General features: G+C 35.0%; 1 protein-coding gene across 1 annotated transcript; it reads right to left on the bottom strand.

The window, feature by feature from the left end:
• Positions 1-235: 235 nt before the first annotated feature.
• LOC113502726 (DNA N6-methyl adenine demethylase-like) lies at positions 236-25,123 on the bottom strand. The gene is made up of 3 exons (XM_026884383.1): positions 22,508-25,123; positions 18,716-18,856; positions 236-1,857 (listed from the first exon to the last, which is right to left on the bottom strand). Exons 1-3 carry the CDS (start codon positions 23,645-23,647, stop codon positions 1,786-1,788), a joined length of 1,353 nt encoding a protein of 450 aa, XP_026740184.1. The 5' UTR covers positions 23,648-25,123; the 3' UTR covers positions 236-1,785.
• Between the last annotated feature and the right edge of the window lie 490 nt (positions 25,124-25,613).

Genomic DNA, 25,613 nt, shown 5'->3' with positions numbered 1-25,613 from the left:
GCCGCCGGACGCACGCCATCTTGCTTTTGCTCTTTGCGCTCGCGCACCTCACGTTAGCTTTTTTATTATTTCTTTTGTTTTTCAAGTGCACGAGCCTGTTTTTATCGATATCCTAAATGTTAATTTCGTTTTTTTTGGATACGCTTTTAATTTTAAAAAGTTTTTGATAGAAGTAAATTTTATAATACCTATAGAATAATGACGTCATGCGTTATTTTATTTATTGTAAGAATTGAATAAACCAAAATCTGCGGGACAATCGTTTAAAGTCCTGTCTTGAATAAAAGCGAGAAAATACTTATTCTTAAGCTATAATAAATTCTCATCTGATCTTCTTTCGGGACTGTTCCTTTATATCAAGAAATATGAACTCTACACCGTTAAGTTAAGGTTTATAATATTTTAAGACTTCATTGTTGACATTTGACAGTTTTGTTAGGTGAATAAACTTACATTGTGTCGGGGTTATACGAAAAAATCACAATGGCGCAGGTAAAAGAGCTTTTGTGCTTGCAATGCGCTTGCGCAACTTTCGTAACAAAAGCTGCGATTCCGTCGCAAACGCACAATAGCTGATAAATTATTTGCTAATTTAGTGTGCGAAGATTGCACCTGGCGATATATTGATCCTTAAAAAGATTCTTTTAAAACCTACGGTTACTCGAATAAAAATCGCAGCGTGTCATATTATTTAATACCTACACAAGTAGATTCCGTTAAAACAATAAAAATATAAAATTAGTTACGATTTCATAACTTACAAAGTCAAAAAGTCACCACCGTAGTTTAAATTTCGAATATAAAAGTAAAGCTTTATTTCAAATTACTTAATTTTAATTAAAGAACAAGAAAAAGTCATAATTTAGGTTTTCGTAAGTTTTCATTAAGTCTAATCAGAATTGACTAGACTTCGGTGGGACGTGACTCGCTTGAATATCACATTAATACTAAAACAATGAGACTTTGGGACGTTATAAGTAGATTATAATATTTGAAATGAGTTTCTGATATTTATTACTTGGTTTACTTCGGTATGTTAATATTAGAGCCGACTGTCCATCTGTTTAGCGCCGACTACGACTAATAACGTATGAACTCGTATCTACGAGACAGCTGAATATTTTTATCTTTTCAAAAGTGAGATATTTCGCTCATTCTGTGTGCGGAATAAGCCGCCAATACGGTGATGTAAAGTTCAACAGTTCTAACCTCAAAATCTATAGTTCCATAGCTGATTAACATTCGAATTTCGAATCACAAAAAGAGAACTAATTAAACGTTGAAAAAAAGAGAAAATCGTTGCCGCGGTGGCGTAATTAAAGAAACGGCAACAGAGCATTTCGCGTAGAAACGGGACCGAGAAAAATGCAACGTCGCATTTTCACCCTCGATCGTTTTCCCGCTCGCCCCACGCCCTTCACACCCGCGGTGACTCATTCAACCTTTTGAGTTTCGAACGTGTGTACTGGACGAAGTTTTCTTACCTCCTTTTTACTTTATGGCGATTGAGACTTTCATGTTGCGTTTGAATTTAGAATGTTATTTTCTTAATTAAAATTATATTTTAATTCCCTTCGTTTGCGACGCGATTTCAAATTTTGCTTTGTTGATTTTTGTAGAGACGTGATACTAACTTCTTATAATATATTATGTTTTGTAAAATGTAAGTGCTTCTAAAGTAAGCAAGAGTTTAATTTGACTGTCAATAGATTTAAATCTATTCAGAAGAGGGTTTTTTATTTGCATAAGTTTTATAATACATAAAAACATCTAATCTACGTTTCTCTAAATAAATACCTCAGAGTTGGTCGCCATCCTGCTTATCTGATGTTTCTGAAAATGTCCGTAAACACTTACCTGAAACAAGACAATACATTATTTAGTTAAAGTTAAATATACAATACTGTAAATAAAATAAATTTAAAACTGATAACGACTCTTCTGTTTCTTCAGATTCTGAATTCCATTCTTTTTTATCTTCCTGACACCAAATTCATTTTAATTACCTACCAATGCCACACCAAAACCAAAATAGGAATTTGAAATTCGAACATCGAAAAATGTTAAATCAAACCTTAGAATTCTATTTTAAATTGACATAAATGTAAATCGAACACGCTGTTATTCCAATTTTAAACTTTATCAAACTAAGTACGGGGCAAACTTAAAAAAACTTGAGTTTTGTCAAAAAACTCGACATTTTCGTACATGTTATCGTGATTAATCGCTTATAATGGAACAATGCGATAAATCCATCGTCGGTATGTCACGCAGCTGACGTAAAGGAACCTAGCATATGGTACAATGGAGAGCACATACATCTGTCAAAAAACCCTAAACGATTTACGACCTTAGTGCTAAACGTTTAAAGGTGTTTTTCCCGTCACCGGTTTCCGGGATGGTGTTACTTCCTGATAGGTCGTTACCTGCGCGCAGCTGCTTGCCTAGCGCGTGCGCGTGCGCACCCAGCCAGTGATAAAAGGTTACGATGAAAGACACGAATAGGTCAGTCAATAAAGAATGCTGTTAGCTGGCGGTTGTATAAAAACTACCTTAATTTTGATTTTTTATAACATAAAAAGATAATAACGTGACAGTAAAAATTTTGTATACTTACAATTGAATAATTGTAGAGTCTGTATAGAAATTGAATTGTAATATGTCTAACAACTAACAAAATACTTTTAATTCTTGCTTAAGATAACAGTTTATAGTTTTTTTGTTATCGAAAGCTTTAATAATACATTTTCTACATACCTCAGTGACATATTTTTCTTACGCTTGTTTTCTTAATTGAACAATCAATCTATTTTGTAATTGGTCAAAAGCTAAATAAAAGGGTTTTTAGAATTTCAATTTGATCATGAAAGAATCGGACTCAACTACAATGAAAAAATATTCAACGATGACGATGACTATGATCCTGTACCATAACATAGGATATGATAGGACAAGTAAATCTGTATTATTGCTAAGACAATTAAACTGGGTATTTAATAAGAGCTCAACCATCTGTATTATTAAGTCACGGCTGATTAAATTTTCACTAAACGTGAATACTTCGCACGTGTGCGTCAAATTTGCGATTTGTTAAACATATGTCGGTTTTATCCATGGGGTTGATTGGAGATATGTTTCCATATATTGTTATGATTACGGTTTATTAAAAGATGTTTAAAATGCGGAAGAACTTAACGCTATTGAAAAACGTTAGGATTGCAGAGTTGTGATGGGTCCGCGTAGCAAGAGGTATTTACTAATGTATTCAAAATATCATTTCTTTGTCAAGTGGTTTTAATAAGAATTTTCTAGATCTTAGTCTGAACTTATCTTATTATGTTTACTAACAATGTTTTAAAAGTATATTATATTGCTGTATGTTTTTAAAGTTCTACGAACTTCCTTAATAATTCTAAGACACACATGACAAATGGTAAGGGAAAAAGTCGCGATAAAACTTGGATTCAAAATATTATCAACTGAACTTCCAGTTCGCCGTTCCAAACCTTCTCTATATGGAAAGAGGCCTGTAACAATCAGAAGGACAGTACATCGTGGTATGATCCTAATCATTTTCAAACTGTCGTACCACTAATTGAGATTTCCCTTTTTTCTAACCTTCCCTAAATAGATAAACGAAATTTTTCTCCTAAACGAAACTATGACGTCACGCAAACAACGCATTTGTGAGCAAAAAGAATGAGTAAGTTTCTACGCCTACAGAGATCTTAAATATTGGCATACTATGACTCAAACATCACTAATGACTGATAGGGAATTCAACAATACGGAGAAGTAAAGACGATGTCAAATTCACCCTAAAATATGGATTCCAGTACTTGTTTCTAAGGCATAACCGCAATTACGATTCAATCAAAGCAAGCAATGTAGGAATAAATTTATGACTTCAATAGCTTTTGCTCGTGGAATCGAAAATGATCCCACGGGGACAAAAAACGGTTTACAAACTATCCTATGTGTTAATCCAGGTTATAAACTATCTGTGTACTAAGTTTTGTCTAAATTGGTTTAGTTGTTTTTGCGTTAAGAGGACCAAACATCCATACATCCTTACATACAAACTTTTGCGTTTATAGTATTAGTATTTATGTTGATTTTTTGTTATTTCTTATTCAAGTAACGTTTTATTTCCCAGTTTTAAGTTTCAAATACATTACTCGGTTTCACCACATTTGTAATGATGTTCCCTTCAAAGCAAGCAATGGTAGTTAACCATCATATAATTGTCACTTACTCAGGTGGCGTTAATTGCAGTTACTACGATAGTAATAAAGAGTTATTAAGTCGGTTAAAGAGGATGTGTTTCATACATTGTTTGTTAGCCAAGCTATGTGAATTACTGACCTTTTGAAATATCAAAGGACTTAAATATGATACACTATAACTGAATAAATGTGAAAACTTTTTTCACTTTTTTCAAAAAAGTAAATTACGGAAATTGAGAAAAATTAAGTAACTTTTGTGCAAATTTATCTCAATACATTTTCAGAAATTGATAAAATTTAGGTAAGTATTTGAAACTTTAGGTAAGTATTTAATAAAATAAAAGGGTAAAAGAAAACACTAAAAAAAATTCGTTCGTTTATAGTTTCTAAGACTCTAATTCCTCTCCCCAAAAACCGTATTCCCACAAAACACAAGCAAAATAATAATAACAAATATCATAAGATGAACTAACTTAATACAAACCATTTCTATGGTCTACCTGGAATCGTAAAAAAAAGGGGTCAATAACCTCCCAACAGCTGCTCCAATTCAAGATGGCGTCCGTTTATGTCAAAAATTAATAAATGCAAGCCTGTTTTCATATGATGGATTGTGTGGAACGATTTACTCGGGTACAATTACATATGCATTCAATATCATGTCGTTATATTATAACATATCGCTTTTTATGCAGTTACAATTTGAATAAAATCTTTTTTTATTATTATATATTATCATCTATACTTCTATACTAATATATAAAGCTGAAGAGTTTGTTTGTTTGTTTGAACGCGCTAATCTCAGGAACTACTGGTCCAAATTGAAAAAATCTTTTTAAGTTGAATCGACCATTCATCGAGGAAGGCTTTAGGCTATAAACCATCACGCTGCGACTGATAGGAGCGAAGATACAATGGAAAATGTGAAAAAAAACAGGGCAGGTATAAATCATAACTTATATCTTCTACCCACGGGGACGAAGTCGCGGGCAACAGCTAGTATAAGATATAACACAGCAAAGTGATCACAACATACATAAAAAGTTTGAAAATCTGTTTATTTTTAACTGTTATTTCAATAATTATTTTTGCTCGCGTGGTAAGTAGCACCTGCATCCGGTTGTGCGGTTGTGACATATGGAAATAGGAATCAGAAAAAAGGACTAAATGTTAGGGAAGTTGGTGTTGTAATTTTTGTTACGTTATTTTACTATTTGTAATGTAATATTAACTATATGTCGATCTAAACGGACCGAACTAAATGTCTGTAGTAAGATTATAGGGTTAGTTTGAAGCCTATCGTTTAAAACGGCGGATTATTTTGAAGATTAAGGATAGTAGTTTGAAAACGCACCGTCATCGCCTCTATCAATATCGTACATTTTGTTGCTATACCAATAGTCAGCACTTTACAAAACAAAATACTAAAATATATACAACAAGGCCTTCAATTATAAATTGGAATTAGAATCTATAAATAAGGGAAAATTAACTGTCATTATTTTTATAGAGCTAAACAGAATTTATTTAAAAAAAACCGTAGACAATAGACGACAGATGCGTGTCAAATGTCTCTGGTCTGTTCACTGTAATTACTTGCGTTATGCTTCCGATGTGAAATAGGCAGGTACAATGGACGCCATATGTTTTTGACGCTATTACTACAAAGGTCGAATAAATATGTTGCTTATTGTAAGTCTAATGCAGCCGTTTAGCAAACACGCACGGCGTATTACGAAAAATATTGAATTAAACGTACCTACACTTCATAATCTAGTACTTTGGTATTTATGGTCTTTTTAAGAGCATTCTAAATTTTGAATTTGGAATAGGAAAAAGAAAGTAAAATTGTTACTGGTTATGATTAATTGGAATCCTATTTGAATTTAATTCAGTTCGATTTCCAAATTTCGACACATCATTTTTGATACACCTTCCCACCCTGTTGTTATTACGTTTTTTTTACCTTGACACTTGGTTGATTGATCCAATCATATTAATATGCAGTGGACAGATAATTATCAACGCTTTTTTGAGTATTCAAATATGAAAGTAATAACTGATGATGTTCATGGTTTTATCAATTAAAGGGAAAACACAGCCGGGGGGTATTGTTACACCTTTCACGTTTGGTTTTAGGTCACACGATGCTCGCGTAACGACAAATTATTAATTTATTGGCCGTTTTGAAATTCCTTTGAGTGCATTCTTACGACTTTTTTTTCATTCATTCAGTATTCATTGTTCTGACTGACCTATTTGTGTCTAGGTTATTTAATCGAGAAACAAGAACAGAAGATATTTTAGATCGAATATCGGATATTTAGTACGACAAAAAAGGTGTCATCGTCTATTGTATGATCGATAGCAAGGTTTTGACATTACGCATTCAAATAGATGCATAATTACCGGCAGCTGTACGCAAAGCAGTAGTTACTTATTTATTACGTTATCAAGTCAAGGAGCGACGAGAACATCATATAAATCATCGGTTCAGACATTTTCAATGAAACGATAAGTAACTCATGTTACAACATGCTGCCGCCAAGTGTTTCCCAAGCCTTCCCGATGAAAAAATAAAATAAAAGCATAAATCAAATAAAGGTGCGTTCGTGTTGCGTTACAATGTTTGAAAGCGGCGCGGCGGAAGCGAACGCGACGTTCGAAAACCGGAGCTAAATCATAAATTAAACTTTACTGTTCCCGCCAGGATCCAGTTACGTGCAGTTGTCACGTAATTACGATTATATCTCGAGATGTGACGATTCTAATCGATATTCAGCGTGAGAACGATTCAATCGAGTGTTAACTCGATTGTTTCATACTACGGAAAAAGTACGTCTTGTGCGGATAAATAAATTATATGGGTCATGCGTTAGCGGTTGCCTTCCATCGAAAGAAATTGTAAATCTTCGCAAAAAAACATCTTACACGTTATTATCGTAAATGTATTCACCTTAAATTTAAGTTATTATCACTTGAGTATGGACGTAAAACTGTTGTTCGGTACCCAGTAGCCTAATGATCCAGTAATTACTTGTTGAACGACGCAATTTCAGCTTGTACGGTGTAAAAAGTTCGCCAAAGCCTTAATCACGATAACGATGACACATTATCGGCACACGCATCTGCAATACATCTTTCAAAGAACTATTTACCTCAATTACTCATAGGTGCACCCTATCTTTCCCTAGTGATGCATAAAAAACTGCAATTTGCCTATCAGTGCTTGGGTCACATAATAAACTTGGCTTAGACCCTCACCAGTGTTGCGAGAGCCCCCGCGAGTTTCTCTGTCGTCTGATATGTGGGTTAAAGAGGGGAGCGGAGTGAGTGGTGAGGGGTCACAGGTTGTTGGTTGGATCTGAAAGGGTATGGAAGGCTTGAAGCTGCGAGGTCGTTAGCCTGGCGTTGATTGTTCGATGAGTGGTGCAATGACTCACTTGTGTATGTAAATATACGGGAAAAATATGTAGGGAAGATGGAGAGCTCATGATGGGAGCTTATTAAATTTGTTGAGGCTCTTGTTTGAAAGAAAACGGAGCATGCGATTTATTGGCTTGAAAATATGCTTACCAATTCCATTGCTGTTTTAGTAGTGCAGAGGGAATGTGGTACTATTTATTTAGCCAAGAGTCCTTCGGTCTAATCGTTTGTTTGCTCTACCTTATTTTTTTTTATTAGGAGTAAAAACTAATTGATGTAAAACGCAAGATATTTTATATGACAGTGATAACTTTATCTGTACGTACAACATTTTATTCGTGAACTATTAAAAATCCTGTACAATAAAAAAAAAACAAGAAAAACTGAAACAGGAAAGGATCAATTCCAATATAATTCGTAGATAGTACAAAAGTAGATCACATATAAGAAACTACATCTAAAACCCTTCGGAACAAGAGCTGGCAACACAGCGGTATCCGTATTTCATTGCAATTACCTTACAATAGTTCTTTTCTCGATAACTAACTGGGGAGTGCGTTCACTAGGTTACGCGTTCTCCCCCTAAGAGGGGGGTTCAACCCTTCTTTATATACCAGTATATAAGGCCCTATGTAGAACGCGGTGAAGTCAAATGTTGTTTCTGCAATGATGGGTTGAATATGATATATGAGAACACGTTTAGTTTTATGAAACTAGGTTAGTTTTGTGTTACATATTTTACACGGAAAACGTGTCGATGTCTCCTCATTCAAGAAGAGTCTTTAAGTTTTGTATTTTTGGTTGAGTAATTCTTAATTTATGCAATACACTTTTATTCAAAGAACATTTTTCTTTTAAGATCAATAAGCTTGATGGGTACGGTACACAATGTCCCACTTTGGCAACACTTCAACATCTAAAGCTCTATTTGAACACAAAAGGTCCATCAAAGTAGTCAGTAATCCATCAAAGGACATTGAATTCAGAGTATCATTGTTACTATCTATAAATAACCGTTCCAAATTTGAAACACGTAATAACCGAACGTCATAAATTTAAAATAAGAACCGTCAATGACTGATATCAAGTTTTCAAACTAAGAACGTTAAAAGAATGCGTTCGTAATTAACAAAGAGTAAGTCAGGAAAGAGGTTTGATACGTATAGATTCACGTTTGTAAATAGGTCGTATTTTCACATTACATGCAACATGGGCACCATGAGGGCAGATTTGTAGGTTACGCGTGCAGGTGGCCTGCCCCACAGCGGGGCGGAGCACTTATCATATAACCTATGTGCCTCACACACGCACAAATGAAAATCTCGACCTAGGGGCTGTACTTGGTTGGAATTACGTAAAGTGCGTAACTGTGATGAGTCGTGTTTTGTTTCTAGTACTTTCTTTTTACATGTTATTTTACTGTGAGGTTTATGTTGTGTTAGTACGTGCACTATTTGATACAAATATCTTAAATAAAACTAACATAAAAATGACACTTACAGTAAGTATTATGAAGATAATAACTTTTGTTTTTTCAAGCATTTTCAATCAAACTATTATTAGCATTACAAATTTACATAGATGTGCAAACTAACAAGCATCTCAAATAGCAGAACAATCGAAAATTAAAAGCGTTATTGAATACAATGTCCCATCGAAACAGTATTATTCAGAGTTAGCGTTGGCGTTGCGTTCAAACGCGTGCAGAATTAGATCTCTCTGACGTGACGTAGGGGTATTTCACGCTGCATGCACGGCGCGTGTCAGTGGGGAGTCTCTAATGAACTGTATGAACTAGTGTACCTAGATGATGCGTGCTTAAAACTATATAGGACTAGGTATTGGAAATAAATGTTCACGGACGTTTATGTTAAGAAGGGTTGGGGTTGCTTTCATGTGTGACCGTTTGGATGACGGGGTCTAAGATTTGTAAGTCCAATGGAGTATTTATCCAAAAGGCAGAAGTTTAAGACTGATATTAAGATACAGATTGAAGTTTGTCTATATATAAGTAGGTCGTATTTTCAAGCATAAGTGCTTGCTGATGATTTATAATAACCTTGTAAGAATTCTTCACATTACATAAAATATTTTCTCGATTCTACTCGACACAAAATTTATATTCCGTGTTTTCTACCTTTACCAAACAGTGGGACATTTACAGGCTTGAATTTATGTTACAAATTTTATAAAGAATCATTTCCTTAAAACATTTTTGCCCCAACATCTCCCCGACCTCATTACAAGACCAAGAAAAACACTCGTTCTTAAATATATGTTTTAAATATGTATTGAAAGCTCTTCAAGTCCACGCGGGGATGTGTTAAAGCACGGGGTATGCGTGAGCACGCGCGAATTAACCGCCACATTGCTTCTGAACGCACCCTTACTTGCGTAAGCATACGTCATTATAGTGCCAGTGCGAATGTTGTCTCTTTAAAAAAATATATTTAAATTTCGAATTGCAATGAATGTTATTTTTTCTTAATTGTAATGTGCCAGTTAAGTGTACTTTTGCTAAAGGTAATTTCTTATTTGTAATCGTCTGTTCTATTAAGATTATGTTTCAGTCAATGTTATTTAATTTACTGAATGGCGATGTTAACTTGAGATTCTATAATATTTTGTAAATAAATTCCATTTACAAAATTAAATATAAACCTTGTTTAGATCCCTATCACAGCTACGATTTATTATATCTATCAAACGCATGAATTTGGTGAGTATAAAAGAGAGAGACAATAAAAATCTACAATGGCCATAATTTCACTTTCATTCCAAATAATATAATGCCGAGTGCGCCCATGAAATATCTAAATATCAATAAATAACTGGGAGCGCGTCGACCATAACTACATAAACCCGATTTAATAATAATAAAACTGCATCGAGTTTTAGTTTCGTGTTGGATGCGTGGTAAGGGTGCATCGACGCACCCCTCACGCACACACGCACACAACAACACTTATGATACGAAACTGGGCCGGGATTGGTTACTGGGGTTGCGCATGTGTGCGTACCTGTTTGGTTGTAGAAAAGAGGTCGTATAGATGTAGTTATTTATACCGTGGAGTTCTAGGCTGTATGAATTAGTTGCGTGCATTGGGGTAGTCTTTACTAGGAAAAAGTATTGATTTGTTGCACAGTAGCCGCGTTTAATGCGGACTTTTGCAAGTAGATGATGATTTCTTGAAATAAATGTGGGGGCTTTCGATTAGAAATTCATTTCAGGCAATCCGTTTCGTTTCGAGCGACGCGCGGCGGTGGAAGTTTCTAGAACTATGTAGCTTAAATTATTCTAGGCGATTGACAAAAATACAAATAAGGACTAGGTTTTTTTATTTAATTCTAGAGGTCCGACATCTTTACAATGACAGCGGTACATCCAAAATGGCGGTAAAATATTCACTTTACCGAGTGTTATTTTAATAGATTATAATGCAGATGAGAAAACCGGTCTTATGGCAAGCAACGGTCCTTTGTAAATACTTCATTGAGCAGAGCTTTAATATTTAAAGTTTTTATTATCAACCAACAATAAGGGTTTTATTCTTGATGCCGTATACAACGGCCATGTTTGAAACGCTTTAATTTGCTTTATTTTATTATTTGAAAAGATTTATTTTGTCACGTCGTATGACTAGTGCGTGCGTATGTTTTAGTTTGATTAAAATTCATTTTAATATTCTTGCGGCAGAAAGGATAATGCCTTTGCCTAATAGTAGGAGCATTTAAGAAGTAGTTCTATTCCTGTTTCAAAATTGTATTCTAATTTCGAATACATGATTTTTTACGCAAATCTGAAATATAAATATTTTAAGTGTTGCCTGAATAGAATAGTTTTTTTAGAAACAAAAGCTCGTCTAATGCTCTGTTAGTAAAATAGCGGGAAACGTAAAAAACTATTTGTAAATATGTTTGCTTTGAGCTTCCAGTTAGAATATGAAATGGCTTGTTTTATTCTAACAAAGGATTTGTTTCCATTCACATTTGCTGGTGTTACAATATATTTTAATACTGGGCTTAGGATTTTTATACGACAAACAACGACTAGTAAAATAAAGGTATAGATTTTTACGTTTTGCCTAACCTGTGCTAGGTTAATTCTGAGTTCTAACTGCCAATGGTTCCGTATTCGATATATTTGCTAGAATTACGACGATTTTCTGCAACTAGCAACCAAATACAGTTATATTTATAAAGATAACTTGACATAAACATGCGTCTGAGCTGCATCCTGTTTGTTTTTGTGAACAACGTAATTCTGCCGTTACCAGAAACCAACATGTATTTGTTATGCAACTTTGAACTTTAACACATGGCGATAAGCTTGATTAAATAGCTTGTATTTGGAGAGTAAGGAGGCAAAGACGCATAAAAGATTTGCCGTTTTCATTAGTGTTAGATACGTTGCGTTTAACTCAAAACCGACATAAAAACTTAATGCTTAAATATTTCGAACCGTTAACATTTAAATAGTCAGCCATAGACAACAAAATTTCAGAGCAAAATGTCTAAGGAAACTCGTATACAGCTTGATAAAAAAACAATTACGCAAGCCCGACTCCTGTTAGGCTACACGTAATAGTTCGGAGCATGCAAGATGCATCATTAACGAGTCGATTCGTCCTGCCCGTTACATCAGCTGATAGCACAAAAAGCTCGGCCTAACATCTGCCGGCCGAGAGGCCGTGAATCACCGGTCCTTGGCGCGTGCCGCTTCGAAAAAAAAGTAAAAAAAATCAAAAGTGTAAACTCCCGCCGACCGTTATAATCGCCGCGCCTGTGGGTGGACTCTTCGACCGAGTTTGAAAATCGAACTTTTTTTTCTTCTCCGATTAATTGGGAACGGATAATACCAGTATTGAATGAGTTTTATCGCTTCGTACAACATTATTAAATTAATGCAATTAGTTTTATTCGTACCGTTATAGTTTTGTTTACGAGTATCATACCATATCATGAATTAAAGATAAATGAACCTTGTTTTCGGGCACAGAAATTACAACAGCGCTATAAATCCATAAATATTCATTGTTTGTCAACCAATATTAGTTTTATATGAAACTAAATTACAATAGAACAAAGTTTTGCCGTAAATCCTAAGCTTAATAAACTCAAGTTTTTCGATATTTTTATGATAAAACAGAAATTGCTTTCGTGGCAATAAATTCACTTTAATTTCAAGATGGCGACGTATTCTCTGGCTACTATGACGACGACTATATATATAATGGCGACCTACTCTGAGAAAAAATACTGTTTGGAGTAAATGTATGAATATTCGAAAACAAAAAAAGGCCATTAAAATGTGCGATAAACCGGCTGTGATTTATCGGTAAGTTTCTCGGTAATGTTTATTGTACATTTGTTTGCGAAAATTCAGTGGAAAACACTATTATGCGAGACAATTTAGGGGTCGATTCTGAAACCCTCGGTACTCTATTATGATGTCATTCGTAAAATTTGTAGTTTGAATATTAATTAGGTAAAAAAGCTCCTATTTTAATGTAATTTTATTGAATACTTTTCTGTAAAAGCTTATCTAATGTATAATAGATTTATGAATGAAATAAACAAGTCCAATCTAAATTCTAATAAAATATTACGAGCAAAAGGGAAAGGCCGGTGAACATAAATTTGCCTTTTACACAAAAGAAAAACTACCACTTAAATAAAACGAAAAAGCATCTCGATGTCAGCTATTTATCCTGACTAATTGGTTTGTCTAGGTACACAACAAATGTTAGATACATTTTTATGGAGAGTGACGTCATCAGCGCAAATGTTCAAATGTGTGTTCAAAGTGATTTCAATGGTATCATTAATATAGTTTTTACTTATGATAATGTACGGATAACAAAGACGGATTTTTTATAAATGTTTTTGCGTGATTTGAATGGATTTTTTGGTTGGATGCTCAGCGTAGATTTCTTGTGCCTCCAAAATAAATACTTTTATGAGTACGTCATTAATCAAAAGTTTAAATTTATAACAACTGAAATTATACTAAATTAAAATAAAAAAAGAAGTGTGAAAACGATTGTATCAGGTGTGATCAGCCTTCGGTGGCGTTTAGCGGAACCCTAACCTCTAACACCTCTGCCAGTATTAGTGAGGGGAGTGGACACCAACGGGTTAATACTAATGAGGTTTTAAATGATATATACTGGCCATTACCAAACACTCTTTAAGTTATTTTTTTAAACCCTCTACTTTCCATTTCTGATTAATTTCGTTGCTGATTAGGAGGCAGTCAATTGTTTTATTGACCATACTTAGTAACAAAAGCGACATGAGAACAGCTCAATACTTATTTGTTTTTAGTACATGTCCGATTGAGCTTGTGGACAAGGCGTGTGATTGTAGGTAAGGTATAAAGCTTTAGAGTTTAATGTTGCTGAAAAGAAGAAATTAACTTCAATGAAATCCTTTCGTGCAATAACGGTTTAACTATTCTTGAGGAAAGCAGAGTTGTACAACATTATTATGCCAAATTGTTTAGTGTAGTTTCATTTATAACCCACTTCTTAATAAATAAATAATGAAAAGCTGTCATGTTTAAAATACCAATGAAGTATGTCGGTATATTATTACAGTGTAGATACATTATCCAATCCGATAGCAAGTCGATCACGGAGCAACACCTTGCACCGAACAATAGGTACGATCTGATAAAGGTAGAGGCGTTTGCGCTTGCGCAGGCGGCGCGCTGCGATTGGAGCCCGACTCACGCGCACATCTGCCGCGCACGTTGACGCGTGCCGACGTACTAGGCTACACTATATAAATAATACTTTTAAAGTTTTCACATTAAAAAAAGAAAGACCGGTGTCCAAATAATGTTTGGAACAGCTGAATTTTTGTTCTTTTTTCTGTTCAGGTTTTGGTCGATGTCACCTTCTGTTTGATTGTTGATAAAGTTTTTGTATCGATCTATTATTGAATTTGACTTGAGAGAAAAAAAAAACACATTTTATTCAATTTCTTAGATTTGGTAGTTACCGGATTCTTTGTCTTGGCTCTACAACATAACTCTACTTCGCAACTTTTTACGCAAACAACTTTTGTAAACAACATCAAAAATGTTCTAGTAGTTACAAAGAAAAACATGAAACCTGTCTCGCAACTAAAAGATAATGTAAATACCGCATAAATATACACATTTAAAACAACTATTAGCCTCATACAGATAAGACAAAAGTCATACAAAGTTGCACTTTTATTAACACGTCCAGGTGCCTATTTAATTTAGCAATTAACCTACAGGAGCCCGATGGTGCTTATTAATTAATATTCCATTAAAATATTCAAAAACTATAATTTCGTGCTATTAACAATCGCGATCGGGTGTTTATTTACGATATAAGTGCTTGTAATAAACTATTTAAATAATTATTACTCTACATACTTTTCTTGGAAGCACAAATGAGTACCTTTCAATATATTTTTCTTTCATTTTTCAGACTGATTGGCACCTTAAATCGCACATGCTCCCTAATATAGAAGATGATTATGTTTAACACAAAAGACAATGTTACTGGGGACTTAGTAGCGCGCTAACTTATATCTTCGGAGTCTTCGGATCTGATCATAATGCAATCGTTTTGGCTATCGATGAGGCTGGTCAGGCCTAAACAGTGTTACAACATGATAGTCTAGTCACGAATAGAGATCTCAAGACGCATGTAGCGACATGTGACGTAATTGATTCGTCAATTCATGACATTTGTTCGATACGATCAGCGTTAGCAAGATTCAACGAATTAAAATCAACGTTTTAACGAAAAAAAGTAGTTCTAAACGATCTTTATCCCAGATTTTAATTGTAATGAACCTTGAGAAAGGCTATAAATTAAGTTCAGTTCCAGTACCCATGTTAGAAGTTAGGCAGTTGTTTGAAATAGGCCGGCTACGGAACTAGAGCCATTATTGTAAAGTAGTGCCAACTTTAAAAAAAGGTTTTATTATCAGTGTCACGTTTAGTAACGATTAATTGAGTAGTAATTTAAGTTACCCAGTTATTTTAAGTAATTATATTGAAATTCAGGTTTTTGACTACATATTTTGAAATCGAATTATCTAGTAACATTAACTTTAAAATAGTATCTTCAATAGTTTTCGCTACTAACACTCAAAGACAAAGCATAAAACATAAGTATATTGTAAGCCATCGTAAAACAGCTTTACCTAAACACAATTCAGGCTTTACATTCTATTTTAAAGGAGTAAAAACACTGAAATACTCCAAACCATTCCGCCATTATGAGCAAAATAAGTTATCATCAAAAAACAATAAGCTTTAGTCTTCCCTTAATCTTGTACCTTCAGGTCTTATTTCAGTTATTATGGTCCTATAAAAGGTATTTCCCGGCAACTCTAGTCCTTATTCAAAGTAGGCTTTAAATAAACGTAATTCCTGGACTTGTTTGAAGGTGGAGGCTCCCCCGAAAGCTTTACGGTGCTTGTTTTAAAACTAATTTGCTAAAGTTACTTCGCAGCCGGTAACTTATAATCGTAAATTAAGTCAAGTACGTTTCTCGTTTCGCACTTTCTTTGGTAAAAACTTTTTTCGGTTACCGTTGTTCGAAAAAAAGTATTCGACCAATTTCACTGGGTACTCTCGTTGGTATAGCTTTTTAATAAGGAGATAAAGCCTTGATTATGTTGACTTCTTTATTTATTTTCGAGTTAATTTACATTTTTGTTTCCAAGGCCAATTTTTAGGAGAGTATGATAGTAAAAGGTTTTTTTAAATATGTTCAGTAATTTTAGGTAAGGACTTTTTTGATAATTTTTATTTTATTGTTTTGCTTGCTTTCACATCTTTTTATCATCAACATCAAACACCAGTAGATATCTAAAAATCCATTACATTTTCTTCAAATGCAACACGTAAGATTTTAATATTAAAAACTCAAGTACAAAACAGTAAGTATTGGATCATTAGCAGACGACAGTGACCGAGCTTCCGAGATAATCACTTGTCGAGTTGCGAATTTTAATTTTACATCTGACAGACTTTATTCGCATTTTTGTCGTTAAAACACAATATGACGCCATCATGAAAAATAAAAGAACAACGTTCTTAATTCATATTTAAATATAGAAGGAATACTTTGTCTTTTTGCTGGTCGGTTATTGAAATGAGTTTTTTTTACTGATATTGCAAACGCAAGTTTGTGACTGCATATCTTTGTAGATTTGTAACCTCTATGTGCTGAAACTCATTGATCATTTCTGATAATATCATTGAACTCAAAGATTACCAATCAAAGCATACTAGACTTAGAGTAGTCAAAAGACTTTCTTTACTGCTTTTTAGTTTTATGCATGCATAAAGTAAAATCCGTAATTGCTCAATTACTGCAAAATTATTTTTCGTACGAATTGTGTAATTTACGTGAAGATTATCATGTTAATTGATTTAGATGCACCCTGATAATTGTTTAGGGGTAAACCAATTCCTATTACTCGTTCATTACGGGCACTACCCCGCCAATTACTGGCTTGACGTCACTTGGATAATTATTCACGTAACTGTATTGTAGCACTTTTAAGATTTCTTGAAACTTCGATGTCCCTTTTATTTTAATAAATAAAATCGGTTATAACTTTTAAATAATGACTTAATCTTACTGTAAAATAACACGTAAAAAGTTTTTATGTCTTGTTTTAATACTCACATAATGTCACCTTTCGGATGCAAAAAAATAAGTTGTTTTTAATATGAGGCAATAAAATTGTTGAAAATCTTATTGTAGGTACATCTTTGGAATATCCAATCAAAATGTATTTTCCGCGATATTCCCAATTTGAAGGCTTTGAAAAGCTCAATATTTAGAATACAGCTAACTGTCAAGTATCTTTAATATATGCGACCTAATTATAAAGACACAAGATATCATCAAAATGTTGGTATCCATAGCCCGAAGTATGCGAATGCTCTTTACACGGGCTATTAATCCCGCTGTTATATTTTCATTGCTATTTTATGTTAATCAGCCTATTTTTCTGTTTGTTTTGAATTGATGATACATTTTTTATTAATGATTAGGCATGATTTTATGCGTATGATTATAATATTCCCCAAATCTAAGATGAGATTTTCATTAAAAATATCGTCGCAAGAAAGTTTAATTTTTTTTGGCACTTAGGTAATGACAACAATCTTGTAAGTTGCCAGTATTATAACATTGTATTCGATATTTAAATTCCTATCTGTGTTGAATGACACGCGCCACTTTACATGTCGCATCACATATTAGACCGTCCGCCATCTTGTCGAGAATACGCTCACAAGATGTCCGCCACTCCATCGTATAAATTAATGCAAATGACATGACAAGGCGACAACGAGGTATTTGCGTCATTCGCAAATCTATTCAACACATTTTTTTTTATGAAATTTATCTGAATCCGAATGTATAAAATATTGTATTGAAATTGAAGCGTTTTTTGAAACGAATTCTTGGAAGTACATTGGAGTTTCGCCTTGGTCTGAAGTCATTGATAAAAGAAAGGATATAATTTATTTACAGCCTGTTTAAAACATCAACTGGTTGTTTATTTTGTATGACACTAACTTCATTATTCGTCGCTAAATGCTTTATGTTTGCCCCGACTCGTTCATATTTATGTTATGTTATGCACATTCCTTATTGGAGTAATGAAGCATATCTGACATGTGATATGTATGGCAGAATCTATAAATTCTTTGGTAAAAGAACGTTTCTAATTACATTGTTTTTATAAACGAAACTATGTATAGTTTAGTTCGTATCGTTATCATTTTAAAAGTAAAGACGCTTTCTTAAATCTTTCACCATTAACTATTAAGATTTGCCTAATTTTAGTGTTCAATTCACCTACAAGAAGTAGCATCATTAAAGAGAGTAATTCGATTTTCAGTAGTTTACGATAATTCAAAACCTATCCGTTATTGTAGAATTCAAATCACCTACAAAAGACGGTGCTCTATCAATATAAACAAATGAACTTTTACCGGCGATTCCTCTAAACAGTTATGAATCAAATAAGGCTATATAAGGTTTCCCACTCACCTTCTTTTCGGTCAACTTCTCGCACCGCCTCTGCTTGCATATCTGGTGCGACTTGTCGTTGCGACACGGAGCACAGTCGCCGCAGTTGTCCTTGCGTTGGCAACCGATGCACTCGCCGCAACGCTTTCGTTTCTTCTTTGTCTGCGACCGAAAGTACTGTTTATTATTAAAATCAGTTTCTAAAGAGAATATTGTTTGTATGAAAGCTAGGAAAAATTGTTATATATTAGAAAGTAGATGGAAATTTATTGTAAAATCTTTCTTAAATTAAGTTTGGTTGGTTTCGACTTCACCATTTAAAAGGCTACATATTTCCTTGTTCCACATAGGACGGCTAGCAATTTTCTTATTATATTGAGTCCAAATGAAATGAAGTTAAAGCATTTTTAATGTAATACCAAGAAACTACTTCAAACTCTTCATTAAGTCATATTTTACAGTTACACTCATATCAGATCGCATTCCCGTTGGTTGCGTGTGCGGTTCATTCACGAACCCTTACAAACATTTGCCAGAATATACGCCAAACGTTTGGCAAACATTCTTTATACATTTATATGTACAAAACGTGTGTTCGAAGGAGATAAAAACATTACAAATGTTTGTTAAAGAAGGACGTTGCAATTACTGACCAGACAATAATTTCGGAGAATTTCGCGTTTGTAATCACTCGTCTCGGTTCTGCGCAGACGCATCCAATCGAATCCATCTCATTCAATAGAATTACTACTAATATTTTTGGCCCTTTGAATCTTTGGTCATTAGATCAACTATTGTGAAAACACTCTGACCCAACATGGATAGGTACTGCTTTGTAAGTTCGTCGTTTGTCAGCACATATCACGGGACGGTACCAATTTTATTTCGCACATAAATTACCCTTAATCTAACTTCGCAATGCAATTTAAATTACGTTACAACGCGAATTAATTCACTACAATAAAAAACGTAACAGCTGTGATACGGTAAGAAGAGCGGCCGCCATTATATTTGGTGCAATTTCATTCGTGCAACGTTCGTGCTATCTCGGCTCATGATCGGAACCAACCGATTGTGGAACCGACAAACAGCTGACGATTATTTAAATATGAAATTCTATTCAAATTCGTTCGGAAACGCTTGTTTAGACGATAATCTTAGAAAGAAAACAGTTTTTTTTCTGTAAAAGACTGGCCTGTCAGTAATTAATACTTTTAATTAATGTTAAATAATCATTCTTGCATTTGCTCATTTCATATTAAAATAAACCAGCTCGAAACAAGATGGTTTTAATAAATTAACCGCATTTATGTTAAATTGCTAACATCTACTCGTAAAAAACGTATTCCTATCTATTAGCACCTAAGAAATATTCTAATCGCCCACTCATCCTGCAGATGTTTGTTTTTACATTTTAATTAAGCCGACTGGCAGAACGCAAGCATGCCTTTGCTTTGTATGAAGTAACCTTTATAGTCTATGGACTATGTTATAATGGAAAATAGACCGCATGAAATACGTCAACAGATGTAATTCGTACCATAAGCTATCATAAGTATGAAACAATAAATAGTCTAGAATATTATCTATAAGCTAATAATTTTAAATATCACCTCCAATTATATTGAAATAAAATAGAGCCATAAACACCGAATAGCTTTATATACTTATTTAAATTCAAATGAACAATTAACATGACTTTATTAGAAAATAAATATTTTTATGACAGAAAATTCAAGATGGCGGTATAACCTTACTATAGAGGTAAATATATTTCCTAGTAACTACGAAAATGGCTCGAAAATGAAGGGAAACAAAATTTACGTCATAATCTAAGTCGAAAAGCTATATATTATCAGAATATCACAGTTTCCCGCCATTCTTAATGTTTGCCAGTATTTCTAGGAACTTTCTGGATTTCCCCGTTTGACTCATTCCCTTAATGACTAATGGATATGAGACAAAGGAAAATGTGATCTATTTTCCACTCGATAGAGATGAAATCTGAGTGTATGTTCTATGGAGGTTTTTTACCATGGTAAAATAAGGAAAATTGTACTATACTTATTATTTAGAACGTAGGTATTAAAACAAACGTTGTGGATCAAATAAAGCCAATAATTTAATTTCCTAATAATTATTGTAAAAGTTTATGAAAACAACTGTGATATTATGTTTACTCAGATTACCATCTATATTAAATCAACGGCACGGCAGCTGAACCCCATAAATTAAATTATCAAATTCTTTAGCCGAGTCATTGCCTCAATTAAAAATTACTCGATTTCAAATCGATAGTCTAATAACTATCTTATCGATTTGTCAGGAATTAACGGAATGTGCTTTTATAATTTATATTTTTAACAAGCAAAAGGTGTTTTTAAAAGAAAACAACTTCGAGTATTTGAAATTCTCACGTGAAGACCGTTGCATTTATTTGAATTTGCCGTATCCGTCCAATTAGAGCATGCCTTTATGACTAATGGCCATTAGACCATCTAATTGATAAAACACATCAATTAAATAAAATAATACAGCAAAAATCGATCAGATGCAAACAGCTTGTAACTAACTAAAATGGTACTAAGCATTTATAGCCCCATAATTCACAGTAACAACAATCGATACTGATTATCGATTTACGATCACTCAACGTGTAGTATCGAGTAATAGAGGCGCATCTCTAATAATTAGTCACCACTCTAGAGACAGCTGCGCGCAAGCAAAGGTGTTCGTTATTAGACTAGGAAACGCTGACATTTATTGCGCAAAGAATGTCGTCAAAGTAAGACTTGAAAGTTCTTAGCAGTTAGATACGTTTTTACAACAAACTGCTGCTTCATCAATTATAAGGAATTATAGAAAATATGTTCGGCTAATGGTCTTCTACATATGTTAGAAACACTTATTAAAGATAGTTGTGTTTTATTATTGCAGATAATATAAAAACCACAGTTTATTACGGACATAACTACGGAATCAATTCTAAATAAATCGTAAAATAATAATTTGCCGCCATTATTTTATGATTATAAAAAAAGTTATCGTATTGGCGCTAAACTAAGGATATACGCCAAAAGTGAAAAACTAAGTATATAAGCATTGAGTTAATGATTTCCACTTAACAAGTAATGCTAAAGCCACAAAACGAGCCACAATTAAAACGCACAAACTCCGTTAAAATCGAGGGCTTTTCAAAACTGCCGACTAATTGCATTCGCTGTTAAATTTCGAAGTCATAAAATTTTCTAAGCAGGACACGCGTAAATCGCCCGACTTTAATTTGTGTTTTAAACGAGAGAGGAAGTTAATTTATTGGCGGAGCAAGAGAATCGGCTAACTATTAAATTTATAGCCGCGAAGACAAGGAGTTCGGCCATTTCGAAACTCAAGACCGAGAATAAAAACTGCTCCGAGAATAATAAAAGGTGGAATTACGGGAAAAGTTTCTCTTTTTCGGGTTCTCTCGAATATCCACTTTCGTAGCGTGTAGCTGAATGAAAATTCTGAGAATTCTTATATCTTTCGTCGAATATACAGTGGGCTTTTCGCGATTCCCCGGCGTCTTGTTTACGCAATTCGCCAATTCGTGGGAAGGGAGATTAGTTGTCGTTCCGATTTTATTGTGTTGCTTTCCAACTTGCCTACGTTTTGTATTACATATCGTTCTCTTTGCATTTGTGGTACATAAATTAATGACTTATGAAAGCAACTGAAGTAATATAATGGTGAAGTCGAAAAAGTTAAGGGGATTTATATATGTATTACTGTTAGATTCATTAACTACTTTTAAGTAAAATATATAATGCTAACCTGCTTCTCACTGGTGATGTCGTCCAGCTCCATCGGTCCCGTGGCCATGGGCGGCGCGCCGTGCATCGGCGACTTGAACCCTGCCGTGGACGACACGGCCGCGACCTGCCCGCTACTCTCTGACCCTACTTCCATATTAGACCCGTCAGACTCCGTACTATTCGCGCGCATTTTCCGTCGCTCCTTCTTCCTAAAGTCCGATCTTGTCGGTGACGTACCATTTCCAAAACCATTCGTCTTTTTCTCATAACTGTTATCAATCAACATCGGATTCTGGAAATTACTATGGTGAAGCCCGTTCGGCGTATACTTGTCTTGCAGCGCTTTGACATCAAAAGGCTCGTTTTTCAACACATGAACCACGGTCGGACTTTGTATGTTCTGTAATAAGCTTCCGTTTTGATGTAGCAGCGTTCCGTTTTGGTGTAAGATTCCGTTTTGCGTCGGATACGCGTTTATTGTGGCGATATTTGGTTGGTATAGCTGTATGTGCCGGTCGTCAATATATGCTTGTCCGGCTGGAGCCAGTTCTCTTGCTTGCAAGGGCGCTGGCACGATGGGGAAGCTTCTGGCATTGACTGCCGTTAAAGTATGGAATGTTGTTGCATTTACAGGTGATAATGTTGTCAGGGTGGTCGACAAAGGCGTTACTTGCGCCAGCGTGGTGAGATGCGCCGGCGAAGACGGCGTCGTGAGTTGCGTGAGCTGGGTTAACTGACTAGGGCTCGCGCTCGGAGTGGGGCTTGCCGTGACGGGCACCGGGGTCACGCTAGGCAGACCCGTCTCAGGTATCACGGAAGTTTCTGGAAATGTCTGGAACTGGCTTTGGAAGGACGGCAGCTTGTTAGTTATGGGCTGCAGTGTCACGGGCTGGTAGTCCAGTGCTGCCGAAAAGCCAGCCCGTAGAATAGAGTCCTTGGAATGCACCGTGATGGGCATCGATTCCCAGGGCCGGTACTGCGGCTGGCTGGCGATGACGGAGACCGTGTCGCCGGTCCGCTCGTAGTACTCCCAGGCGGGGTCGAGGAGCCGCGTGTCGGCTGTCAGGATCCGCTGCTCGTTCTCCATGTCGCCGAAGGTGGAGAACGGCGGTAGGTGTGCGCTATCAGCGCTGGCCTCGCTCCGGAGCGCGTCGCTCATGACGCCCTCCCGCGGCGGTGCCTCATGGCGTCCAACACCATAAACTCTTACAAAAATAAGCTCTAAGTCTATTGTTGTACTGAACACTCGGAACTGCACTGGAACTTACAATTTGTACTCTGTGACGTGGCTCCTTCGGCTTCACAACGTTCTGTATTCTATATAGCACTTAATGTTACGGTTATACGGCACACTGGTTTACACTAAAACTAATCACAATATCTTCGTTATCCGACTAAGAAATAAATATCAAAATCCTTAATAAGAGGCAGTTGAACTTACACGAACTCTTAAAGTCTAAAGGTTTATAAAATCTTTGGCTGACTTTTTTACAAAATGCTCGAGGACTCGGGTCGTATTATACTTTTTAACGATCGATAAAATATTTGTGCACTCGTTTAACGATTTCTATTATTTTGGAACGTTTAAATACTGGTCGTTGGTTGATTAACTTCGCTCGTTCAAGGCTTTTTTTTATTGTAAATACCGATCACTTCAGACTTAAATTAATTTGTACTGTTTGGGAGTTAGCGTATACTATTTACGATTTAGATTCGTTAAAAGGTTAAAAAAATAGTGCTTATATTTAGATTTTCGAAACGAAAGATATGACTGGAGGCTTTGGTTTGTGGGTTTCGTGGGTTTTGGTTGAACGTGTATCAGCTGCGGCGCATGAGGCGACGTGGGGGCCGGTTACCCGCGCGGCCGGCACCAATCTGCGAACAAACACAACAACATTACCAAACTTAATGGAAAAACATTGAAAATACGTGTTATAACTATAGGTAAGCGAATGATGTAAATTGTGAACAGGGAAGAATATAGGGAGGTAAGAAATTTCACAAGTTATGGGCAGGCCTCGACATGTTTACTGCGAGAGGGACGCGCATGCGCGAGACTCTGTTTTGAATTGCTCGTGAATCGATGCAATGGCGCGAACAATCTATACTACCCAACAAATCCCATTAAAACTATAAGTTACCTTTATATGTATATTTAATATTCCAATTTCAAAGTACTATATCGAATACTTCAGGTTCTCAAATAAGATTGTTTATTTTGAATACAGTAAATGCACAAGACCTGTAAATATCAGATGCAGGGTTATTCCCTAAACTTTCTTGTTACAAGAAAACGAAATCTTTGCTTGTGTAACCATATTGTATACATACAAATGCTACATGAAATAGTTAAATTCACGTTCAACCTTCAAGGTAACACATCTTAATAGATAAACACCAACACCTCATCCCAACTAACATTAGCGAATCGTTTGCAACGTTAATGTGCGTTGATAAAACCGGCGGTGCGCGATAATCACGTTGTCATATGCCGGTAACATTTCGCAGCTGTGACGTCACACCCCGCACCCCGTCAACCTGACCCCGATACCGTGCGTGCAAGCTCTTGCAAGAAACAAGATAAATGTGTTTTTTTCTAATCTAATGTAATATTTTTTTGGGAATTTAGATAATGTTGCGGAATCAGCCTGAAAATTATGTTCTTAAATTATTTAAAAAAAATCGTTATGGAATTCGAAAGTGGAATTTGATTAAATGAAACGATATTTAACATTAATATTATTTATTTAAAATTGAAAGAATGTTTTTTAAATAGCGGTTTTTAATTTATATTGAATAAGGAATGCTCTTGCAAAATATTTTTACCGAAACATTTGCAACGCCAGTTATTTTTATCCATTTATAACTTCGTTTACAACTTTTCTTTGTACTTTTGACAACATAATATGAGAACTACCAAATGTCTATGGAACAACAATAAAATGCGAGCTTTTATAACCCGACCAATTTCTGGAGACTTAAACACGCGTCTGCGTAATATATTTTCGTGGCTTTTTAATTTGGTAGTGTTATAATACGGGTGTAAACAATATCTATAAATAGAAGGGTACGGCAATAGTGCCTAATGCTACGCTCTATTTCGGTTACACTATTTTAGGGCGTAC

The sequence above is a fragment of the Trichoplusia ni genome, chromosome 17, assembly GCF_003590095.1.
Source record: "Trichoplusia ni isolate ovarian cell line Hi5 chromosome 17, tn1, whole genome shotgun sequence".
Taxonomy (NCBI): Eukaryota; Metazoa; Arthropoda; class Insecta; order Lepidoptera; family Noctuidae; genus Trichoplusia; species Trichoplusia ni.
Note: the sequence above shows the minus strand (reverse complement) of the source record. Positions and strands in the feature narration are given on the sequence as shown.

Bases quoted from the DNA above. Each gene is read 5' to 3' on its own strand.
- LOC113502726 (XM_026884383.1), bottom strand. From the start codon at position 23,647: ATGAGCGACGCGCTCCGGAGCGAGGCCAGCGCTGATAGCGCACACCTA. The intron at 18,857-22,507 runs GTTAGCATTATA...TTTCGGTCGCAG, and splicing joins ACATCACCAGTGAGAAGCAG to ACAAAGAAGAAACGAAAGCG. The intron at 1,858-18,715 runs GTGAGTGGGAAA...GTCTTGTTTCAG, and splicing joins AGAAGTTGACCGAAAAGAAG to GTAAGTGTTTACGGACATTT.